Raw genomic sequence first — 11,161 nt, 5'->3', positions numbered from 1 at the left:
AAAAAAAGAAGATCCTAAGTATTTAATCTTCTCCAGGAGCAACATCTTCTCCCTCGTGGTCTTCTCTGCTCTTGGACCCACTCATGCTCCCGGAACCATCATCATCATAAGAGACCAATTCTTCGACTTTGGCTTCAAGTTCTTTTGCATCTTTGATCTCGGCAGCGAGATCGAAGCCACGAGCGTGGATCTCCTCGAGAGTCTCCCTTCGAGAGTGGCACTTGGCAAGCTCGTCCACCCACTATGCTCGAGTCTGAACAGTATCAGCAACTTCCTTTGCTCGAGCTGGAGCAGCTTTGACGTTAGATTGATAGACAGCCACGATTGCCTCAGCATCGGCCTTAGCCGTCTCAGCCTTAGATTTCGCCACTGCAAGTTCCGTAACCAATCGAGCCTGGAGCTCCTCAATTTTCTTGGCTTGTGCCAAGTTATTCTATTTTATGCCTTGGAGTTGGTTTTCAGCTGAGGATAACTGAACTCGAGCAGCCTCTTTCTCTGAGGCAAGACGGTCCATATTTTGCTTCCACGTTATGGTTTCTGCCCTCACCGCATCTACCTCTCCATGGAGTTGACCGATCATCTCGAGCTTCTGCTAGACCTGTGAGATCGAATTGTTAGCCATCACTACTGAACCGATGCCATGAGCTTCTAAGACTTTTATTACCTGCTCGGTCATTTCGTTTTGTTCCTTCTGATTCGCAGCCAGCTCAACTCGGAGGCCCTTGATTTCTTCTTCTTTTTGCTCACCGAGAAGCCTAAGGGCGTTTCTCTCCTCAGAAAGCCTTTAAATTTCAACCTCGTATCGGCTCAGGTCTCCTCGAGACATAGACAAAGCTTTATGATGAAGCACCGAGGCCTACATAAATAGAAGAAAAAGAATTAGGCAAGAAGAGAAAAACACGTGTGGAAGATGGTTTTGACAAGGAAAGTTAGGGCTTACCCGATTCAAATCCTGTTGGGCCTCATTGAAGAGACACAATGCTCTCACCTCATCCATCAGAGCTTGGTGTTCCTTCGTGACCAGACTCCGAAGGTAACTAGACACCCCTACGTGGGCGGCAAAAACTCGTGCATCCTCCGGGATCGAAATGATGATTGTTCATTTGCACTCGGGATTGACACTAGGGGCCGGAAACTGGCTGGTCAATCTGAAACTCGAGAAAGATTCACCCAAGCTATTCCTCGGTACCTCCAAGTCACTCAAGCCAGCAACATCATCGACCCCAACAAAACAACCAAAAAAAAGGTCCTCCCCTCCGAGGACAACTTCTACATGAGGTGTCTTCATGGCCCCAGCCTCTTGAACTTCCTCTTCGGAGAATGAAGGTAGCGATGGGGAGTCTCTGATTTCTATTGCCCAGTTGGATATCTTGGGACACTCTCCTCATTTCGAGGAGCCTCGGGACCGGCCTCCACAGCCATTTTCGATGCCTTCTCACCCCGAGGTGAGGTACCTTCAACTCCAATCAGCTCAGGGACTCTAACTGAATCCCCCTCTTGGGCCCCGTCAGATTGGGGCAGAATATTTCTAGTTTCAAATGATCTGGTGGCCTTTTAACCCTCGGTATTAGCTCGTGCTCGATCCACCAGACCGAAATCATCCTCATTTTTCTGCTTCTTCTCCCTCCCTTCTTAGGAGTTAAACTAACTTCATGGACAGTGGAATCACATCCTTCTTGGACTTTCGAGCCGCTTTACTCTTAGGCTCTAGCCCCTTGGAGGTCGAAGCCATTTTCCTCTTACTTTCCGTTGCTGGCTTCGGGGCAGGGAATGAGTTTTCTTCTTCATCAAACGGGGGCCTCATCAGCACCTTCTTCCCAAGACCTGCAAAAGGAAAGAAACAAGTAAGCTCGGAAATATACCTGAACAGTGGTCAAATTATTAAGTTGAGGAGAGGAACTTACCATGGCTACAGGACTTCCATCGGCCCTTCGATAAGTCACGCCAAGCACGTTTTGCGTGTGTCGACTGCGATACCAGGCTCCGAACCAACCCTCAAGATGGGGAACCACTCCCCACATCCAGGCAACGACTACACCAAGTAAAACACTGATAAAGAAACGAAGACAATAAACAGAAAGTTAGAACGGAATTATACTTACGTTTCATATTCCACTTTTCAGGAAAGGACATACTCTCGGGCGGGATTAAGTCTGAGGTCTTCACTCGAACGAACCAGCCCATCCAACCATGATCTCTATCCTCATCTATGCTCGATAAAGGCGCCTTGTTGGCCCGACGCTGAAGCTGTATTAATCCTCCCCGATAAAGTCGGGGGCTATACAGGCGAACGAGATGGCCGAGGGTGAAGGGAAGCACATCGACTTTACTCACAAAAAATCGAAGTAGTATTACTATCCTCTAGAAAGAAGGATGAATTTGACCGAGGGTGACCTCGTACTTCTTGCAGAAGTCCACGATAATTAGATCTATAGGACCCAGCGTGAAAAGGTAGGTGTAAACACTCAATAACCCCTCCACATGGGTGGTGATCGATTCTTCAGGAATGGGCACCACTACATGCTTGTTACCCCACTTGCAAACTTTCTTAACCTGGGAGAGGAGTTTATCGGAGATCGAACATATGTATCTCGACACCGGCTCGCATCGTCCTGGCACCGAGGAAGTCTTTTTGACTTTAAAATCAGAATCAATGACACACGATGGAGGACAGAATTCTTCAGGACGTGGCTCCGTCGCGGTCTCCTTGTCGGCGGCCCTTGATGAGGAAGCCTTTTCCTTTCGTTGCACTGTCTTTGACGTTTTCACCATTTGGTTGTGAGATTAAAGAGGGATGAAGGTGATAGTATTTGGTGTTTTAAAAATAAGTTAGCAATTAAACTTGAAGATCTGCAGACGAAGAACTTGAAGAATGCAAAGAGTTTTGACCTAGGGAACTGCACCGACAGGACGTTTCAGTCACCTCTGTCGCTTACGTCACAGTGATGGCGTCATGATAAATTGGGGTAAAGGTCGATGACTCAATTCGTTTATTGTCATTATACTCCAAAAAATGAGGGGACTATCTGTATATGGTTAAAATCGGGCCCACCCGATTTTACTAATTGACCGAGACCAGGGGATGGATCGAGGATCGACCCCATAGTATATTAGATCAAGGTATGAGGATAAGACACCGAGTTCGAGATTCGAAGTACCTATTGATGTCGAGACCGGTGATGATCGAGGCCAAACAGGATAGGCATCGAGCAAGACCGAAGATAGCATAATAACAGAAAGGCGAGATATCTGTGACTGGCCGAGGATCATGACAAAAATCTCGGAACGAATCAAATTAAGAACGATTATTTAGCCCATCATAGGATTTACTTCTATAATTAGAATTGTACTATAAATAGGATTCATCTACTATATAAAGAGGGGTCTGATCATTCTGTAACCATTTTACATTCACGCATATCAAAGCAATATATCACACTTTTATCTTTTGCAAGTTCTATTGTTTGGTTCATACTCTCAATAGTTTGTTCAGTTAGTTCGATGGCAATTAGCTCAAGGGCCATAATTGTTCATCACAATGGTTTGCTTTGTTTTATTGTCAATTTCTAGCACTAATTCTTATATTTATCAGTTAGTGCCAAGTGAAATCACATATCTTTAAAATTACTTATAAGTTTAATTGTTATCCGATTTTAAAGGGTAACATAGCCTAAAATATCAACTCAAGCTTTTGATTGTCTAATAATTTTAAGAGAGGGAGAGAGAGAGAGTAAAACTCGAATTTCTTTTTAACGAGAATATAAAACTCTTTATATGATTGAGAAGAATTAAATTCAAAGGAACGACGTCGTTATGGAGGATTAATGACTCTAATAAGTTCGACGTCAGCTCTATGATAGATTCTGTTTGGTTTCTCTGCTTCTACTGAACTGTACTGCCACCAGACACAACTAACCACCTTTGCTCCACCGCACACGGCGAAAGACGGCGAAACAATCAATGAAACACGGCACTTCCGAGTTATGGATAATCTTTCTAATTCTACTCTTCTATACATTCAACTTAATCAGTAACGTATCAGCTTCAATTCACGAGTACAAAGACGAGCAATTTATTCCAAAATCCAATGCTTTCTTCTTCCATGGTGGAACTGAGGGTCTCTATGCGTCCAAATCATCATCGAATGCTTCCCCGGATAAACCACTTGAAGGAAAATCCTTCATCAGGTACCTCACGCGCTCTTTCTCTTACACACGCGCCCCTCATGGAAGTATACTGCGAGTTTTCATTTTTACAATTATCTTTATTATACTACTCTATTTTAATGTTGACCCCAGCTAGTTCTAAATTGAAGCTTAGTTAACTATTGATTGATCATTATTCTTCTAATTAATACTCCCTCCGCCCCCAATTTATATGACACCGTTTGACAGGTCATAGAGTTTAAAAAAGAAAGATTTTTAAAACTTGTGGTCTAAAATAAGTCATTCATATTTGTGTGATTATAGATCATTTCATTAAGGGTCATTTTGATTTTAAAGTTTAATTTTTTCTAAATATGAAAATGTGTCATTTTCTTTAGGACAAACTAAAAAGGAAAGCGTGGTACATGAAATGAGACAGAGGGAGTAATATTTACCATTATATGAGTGACTGCATGCATTATGTTTAGCATATTAAAGATTAGATGGTGCAATTTTTTGATCATTATGATGCTAATATAGCTGATCTCAACTGTTTGGAACTGAGGCATAGTTGTTGTTATTGTTGTTGTAAACTTCCCGTACATCTTCAAACAAATGCTGGTAATTGGAAAATATCTTCTTTTTCCTGTTTAAGGTTACTTCACTTCTCTCGAGAAACACATTTCACGGAGCCTGTGCTGCTCTATCGTGTTTAAAATACTCATTAAGAAGTTTTATGGTTTCTTTAATAGCTTCTTTGATAAATTTCTTGTTCCCTAGCTGGGTAATAATATTAATATAAGATGTTCATATGCTAGCATATTCTTTCTGCTCCTTTTATTTTCAATTTTCTAGTATGGACCTTGAGATTCCTACCTCACATTGATCTTAGCTTTGCAGATTTGAAGATGTTGTTTTTTTGAGGACAAAGGAGTCTGCTGAAGCAACAAATGCGATGCAGAGTCGAACTGGTTTGATTGAAACTATCATTCTTGAGGTCAGAGACAGAGAAAAGATTGGAGATGCTTTTGCAAAGTCTAATGCACTGTGTTGTACTCCAAAACTTGCTCAAGAGAAGTTCTGCACCGTAGGAGAGGTTATGATTCAGCACAACCAAGACAACCCACTGTGGCCACTACGTATTCAGACATTTTTTGAAGGAAAGAATCAGGAAGCAAATATGCTTCCCGCAACAGTTGAAATTAACAGTACAGGGATGTACTATCTTTATTTCATGTTTTGTGACCCAGCACTTAAGGGAACAATAATCAGAGGCAGGACGGTATGGAAAAATCCAGATGGCTACTTACCAGGGAGAATGGTACCATTGATGACTTTCTACGGACTTGCTTCTTTAGCCTATCTTGTGCTTGGTTTTTTCTGGTTCCTGAAGTTTGTCCAGTTTTGGAAGGATGTTATACAGCTACATTATCAGATTACTGCTGTTATTGCCCTTGGCATGTCTGAGATGGCGCTCTGGTATTTTGAATATGCAAATCTTAGTGCCACAGGAAGCAGACCTATGGTAATTACGATATGGGCAGTCACAATGACTGCTGTAAAGAAGACGTTGTCTCGTGCGCTTCTTTTAGTCGTTTCAATGGGTTATGGTGTTGTCCGGCCTACGCTTGGTGGTGTAACCTCAAAAGTGTATCTTTTATGCCTAATGTATTTTATTGCCACTGAGGCACTTGAACTTGTGGAGCATTTGGGCAGCATCAATGACTTCTCAAGGAAAACCAAGATATATCTGGTGCTGCCTGTTGTTTTCTTGGATGCATCAGTTATTTTGTGGATATTCTCATCATTATCCAAGACATTGGAAAAATTGCAGGTAGATTTTTGGAGTAAAATGGTGATTTCCTTGCTTATTTGATCTTAACAAACTGTGCAAATGTGCAAGTATGTTAGCACAATTCTGTCAGTTTCATTTGGGTTTAGCAGTTTGGATGGGATTATGATAGTTAACTTTGAAGTTTTCGCACAGATAATCTACAAATGACTTGGTCATCATTTAGGCTTTGAACCCTTTCGTGTGTCAAGCCTTCTATTTTCGTTTATTTGTTATTATATATTCTCTCCATATTTTTAAAAAAAATTATTGTACATTTATGTGTGTGTGTGTGTGTTCAGTTTTTCCATATTTGTTGAGTTTGCCATAATGTTAATATATGAACATATAAATTTACATCCGGGCATACAACTAAGGATTTAGCTTAGACGAAGTGCTAAAGAGAAAAGGGTAAACAGTAACAGAAGAGAAAAGAATACTCAACCTAATTCATATAATTAATTTAGTTAATCTATTTCTTAATCTAAACTTTTAACACGAGACGTATTTGACTTTATTATTGTAGTTCATGTAATTATTTCATTCAGTTATTGATAATTTTTCACTCTTAACTGCAGATGCGGAAAAGCATGGCAAAACTTGATCTTTATAGAAAGTTTACCAATTCCCTTGCAATTTTTGTGCTGCTTTCCATTGCTTGGGTTGGCTATGAGGTAATTTTATTTCAATTTCTGAATATAAAAAAAGTCTCCAAATATATAAGATGCGGCCTATCTATGAGATCCCTCTCCTAATTAGTGATGGTAAGTTCCACGATATCCATAGGAGTAGCATCTTTTGGTAAAAATGAAGGTAAAGGTACATGGCAGTTGGAACTTTAGAACTTGTTGAAGATGTGGGTATGGTAAGAAAACAGGACTTACATAGCAAGAAGGGCGGGAGAGGATATTATATAAGGTAATATTGTTTGTAATTTGTGATGATAATTTATATTGATAATATATATACATGTTTTGTTTTTCATAGGTATCTTTGGTAATTTAAATGTATTTGGATACTGTGAGTTCAGTTGATAAAATTTGTGAAGAATATACTAAAGTGGTAAATTAAATTTTTCTAAGTACCTTTTTGACTCCCTGTCATTTTTATCCGTACATTTGACAACATGAGGAAGAGATATCTGATAGTTTACCTGTGGTCATGTTATTTAATGGTTTTTCACCTGACGTGCATGCAAGAATAGTGCTTCTTTCATCTCACTCATCTATATTCTGGTTCAGCTGTACTTCAATGCAAGCGACCCGTTAAGTGAGCTATGGCGAATTTCCTGGATTATTCCAGCTTTTTGGAGTTTGCTTGCCTTTTCATTGTTGGTAGTAATATGTATTCTCTGGGCTCCTTCAAGTAATCCAACCAGGTAGATGTTTTAACTTGAGCCTTTCTTTCTTTCAATTAGCCTTTCTATGAAAATGTTTGACAAAATCGTTGATATTTGTTGTTAACACTAGTCAACCTAGTTTTATGTTATTATCAATTGTGACCTTGACATGGGTATACAAGTTTCATGATTGTTTTGTTATTGGGTATTATGCTCAACAATAATTATTGGTGTCCGATTGTCCAAAACAACCTCTCTGCTTTCTTATAAGCAGGGGTAAGGTTTACCCCTGTGTACACTCTAGCCTCCCCAAACCCCACTTATGGGACTACATTGGGTATGTTGTTGTTGGTGTCTGATTGAACTTCTGTGGCATAGAAAGTTCAGGTATGACACGTATTATAAAGGATGTATCACAGATGATAAATTGAGCAATAAAAAGATGCAGGCAATTTAAAATGTCAATTTTCCAGTAATTGTGATTTATGAATGTAAAAAGTGTAAGAAGATTAAATATCTCGGTGACAAATCTTCCAATGTATATTATAGCTATTTATTTAGTGTTCGAGAATCATTTATAATGAATAGGTTTATGGAGTTTCCCCAGTATTGAGATTCTGATGCTGTTACTTTTAAGTTCTCCAGCGTCTTTCTGGTTTTCTTTAGTGGAGAAAAATTATCATTCCTACTTGTGTAGCAAGGAATAGCAAACTCATGGTTGATTTGAGCATAGCCCTGCATCTATGTTTTCTGCCAAAATTGTTTTCTGCCAAAATTGTTTTCTGCTTGGTTACTTTAGATATGCATATGCTGGGGAAACCGAAGATGATTACGATGAGGAAGCTATCTCTCTCACGAGCGGAGTGAGGATAATGACCGGAGTGAGGGTAATTGGTGACTCAGGGACCACGCTTGAAAGGAAAGAAAAGAAAGGGTCTGCTTTGACGGAGCTTGTGAGTGACAAAAGAGAAGATCCTGAGGAGGATAAGCGCGAGTAGTGTCATCCTCAGTCCCTCAGGAACAGCAATTGGTTTGTATTTTCAACATCAATTCTCTTACATAACTTGTATGCCATGTACAAAAGTAACACCAGAGGGTTGTCATACTTGTCGTGACAGATATAGTTAAAACTTGTACATAGTGAAATCTATGTTAAGCTGAATATATCTGGCTGCCACGGCCTCTTATTTCCTTCCATCCAAGCTTTTAACCTCTCAGTTTCATTTGTGCTCAACTTTTTTATATCCATACCACCATAGGCTTTTCGCACTTTTCTGTGGTGGCCTACAAAATGAAGTAAAAGCAACTTTATATGCATATATGGATGGAGCTGATTAAACTCGGCCAGACACCTCGCTGCTGTCCAATCTACCCATGACAGCAATTCTGGTAATGTTAATTGCATTACATGGTTTTGCCTTGTGAAAATGTTCTTGCCCAGCTTCTACCATTTTTGCTTTCTGCCTAAAACGTTTTCTTGATAGGCTTTTAGTTCTGTCTCAGTGAGTTTAAATACCGAGTCTAATTATCTTTTGAGGCTTTTGGGTTGAAATTGATATAGCTTCTTTGTCGCCATTTTAGCATGGTTTGTCGATTAATTGGTAAATTACCAACCGCAGCTCCTTCCTTGTCAGGTTTAGGAGTATAATCTTCAGTTTCTTTCATTTTTAAGTTGTTTTAGATTTAACTCTCTTTTTTGGATGATGTTACTTCCATCCTTGTGAATTTGTCATTCTTTCAAATTGTGTTTGGCATTTGAAATGATGTCGCAGTATGCATCTTTTCTTTTGTGTTCAATCATGTCTTTTACTAATGCCAATTGGAGGAAAGCTCAAGTGAAAACCTAAGAGAACTGTGGGTCCCACTCTACTACTCTAACTACAGTTAACAATAGTTAGGAGGATGCAACAATATCCATGTATGCGTATCCAGTTTTGACCATATCTTATACCACTTATTTATGCCAAACTGTAGCTTATGGCGAGAAATTATGGGCTTATAGCATTTCGATCAATGAAAGTTGTAGAAGCAGGCCGGGATTACACAAATAGCCGGTTAAATTTAATGTTTATTTTTTATAGTCGGTATACATAGATTATATATCAATTATACACAGTTATGCATATATTATTCATGACTTTTACGTATATTATACATCTACCCGCTGAAGGGCAGTTTTGGTGTAACTGGTAAAGTTGTTGCCATGTGACCAGGAGTTCACGGGTGCGAGCCGTGGAAACAGCCTCATGTAAAAATGTAGGGTAAGGTTGCGTACTGTAGACCCTTGTGGTCCGGCCCTTTCCCGGACCCTGTGCATAACGGGAGGTTAGTGCACCGGGCTGCCTTTTTTATACATCTACCGGCTATTTTTAGTTTAAGAGATTAGGTGGACGGCTATTTGGTTTAATTCTTCTCACATTTAAAGGTTCATCTGACAATGGCAAATAGCCCGGCAAGGGTTGAGGCACCGGGCCAACTGTGGCGAAGAGCTAGCCATGGACTGATATCGGACCAGTTTTTGGGTTGTCGGCTAGATTGGTCCGCCCCCTATTCCTTCAAAAAGCTGATAGAGCCTTGCTTGCTACCAATTTTTGAATTGAACTTGTAGTTTTAACTTTTGACAGTTCGTACAAATAATTTAGTTTAAAAGGATGAATGCAGTACAAATGACATATTCACAGTAGAATAATTAAGATTAAATTGACCTTCTAGTAGGGAGTATAGATGAATTTGGGTTAAATCCGAGTGTTGAAATTGAAAATTCTATCCGAGGTCACATTTCACGAAAATCAAATAATAACTAAGATTATCAACTCCTAAAAATAAAAAAAGTGCTTAAATTTAAAATTTTACCTAAGGCGGACAAAGGAGACAAAATTCTATCCGCTTAAAGTTTCCTTTTTTGGGACGTAATCTGCAGCTTTCAACTTTCTAAGTTTATTAATTTAACTTTTTATTATGAAGATGATCTATCTCTTAAATACATATTCAATAATGTCAATGTTAATATTTCATAATAAATTCAGAGTTCCTCATAATCTTCATTGTTTTTATATTTATTACATAGTCTTGTTCTGATTACCTTTTACCTGAATGGTAATAAGCAGTGAACATATTTTGAGGAAAAACGAAGAAAAGTTATTTGAGGAATAAAAATTGGAGCCATCATTGATATTATTCCCTACCTCACGTTCAAAAGTTTTATGAAAAAATAAAAATACTAATAGTCGTTTTTTCCAAGAAAAACTGGTTTGCGACCTAACTCCTCGTCCAAGACCAGCTTTTTGGCATGTTAGGTACCAAAGCTTTTTTTATGACTATTATATTTAATTCGAAAAAGGGCCAAAACTACCCTTAGATTACTAGATTTGGTACAAAAATTCCCGCCGTCCAGCTATTGAGCCGAAAATGCCTCTATCGGCTCACTTATACTCTTATTAACTAACGGACTTATTTGGAAAATGTTTATAATTAATATTCATATATCACCGTCCCATTGGTCTAAATTTAAATTTTTACCAATTTTTTTAAAAAAAGAAACACCCATTATGGTTTTTTCAGACTTGCCCGAATAAAAGACATGCCCTATTGCCAACAATCACTTTCTTCTCCAATCTTCATGAAATTGAATAGGAGGAGATAATGATTTTTTTTCTCATACCCATTTTATGCCCATTTTATTGTCTCCCTAAGGTCAACTTTCCATAAGATTTCTTATGAGAATGAACATTCCCCCCTTTTGCCTTCTCTCTTCTACTATTTATATGGGATATTCCCAAAAACCCTAAAAAAAGTATAGAATATTCTCGTTGAAGGTTCCAAAGCTACACTAGCCGTTACTTCTTT

At 39.0% G+C, this 11,161-nt stretch overlaps 1 protein-coding gene across 2 annotated transcripts; it reads left to right on the top strand.

Annotated features, from left to right (window-relative positions):
- The first annotated feature begins 3,863 nt into the window (after positions 1-3,863).
- LOC104216989 (uncharacterized) lies at positions 3,864-8,512 on the top strand. 2 transcript variants are annotated; one of them, XM_009767141.2, is made up of 5 exons: positions 3,864-4,187; positions 5,046-5,979; positions 6,555-6,650; positions 7,218-7,354; positions 8,115-8,512. In XM_009767141.2, exons 1-5 carry the CDS (start codon positions 3,961-3,963, stop codon positions 8,311-8,313), a joined length of 1,593 nt encoding a protein of 530 aa, XP_009765443.1. In that variant the 5' UTR covers positions 3,864-3,960; the 3' UTR covers positions 8,314-8,512. The 2 variants fall into 2 exon arrangements, with proteins under 2 accessions (XP_009765443.1, XP_070021068.1); XM_070164967.1 differs by lacking the exon at positions 3,864-4,187 and adding an exon at positions 4,746-4,766 and having other exon boundaries at positions 5,038-5,979.
- The last annotated feature ends 2,649 nt before the right edge of the window (positions 8,513-11,161 follow it).

Source organism: Nicotiana sylvestris, chromosome 12 (assembly GCF_000393655.2).
Source record: "Nicotiana sylvestris chromosome 12, ASM39365v2, whole genome shotgun sequence".
Taxonomy (NCBI): domain Eukaryota; kingdom Viridiplantae; phylum Streptophyta; class Magnoliopsida; order Solanales; family Solanaceae; genus Nicotiana; species Nicotiana sylvestris.
The sequence above is the reverse complement of the archived record's forward strand: the minus strand, read 5'-3'. Positions and strand labels throughout refer to the sequence as shown.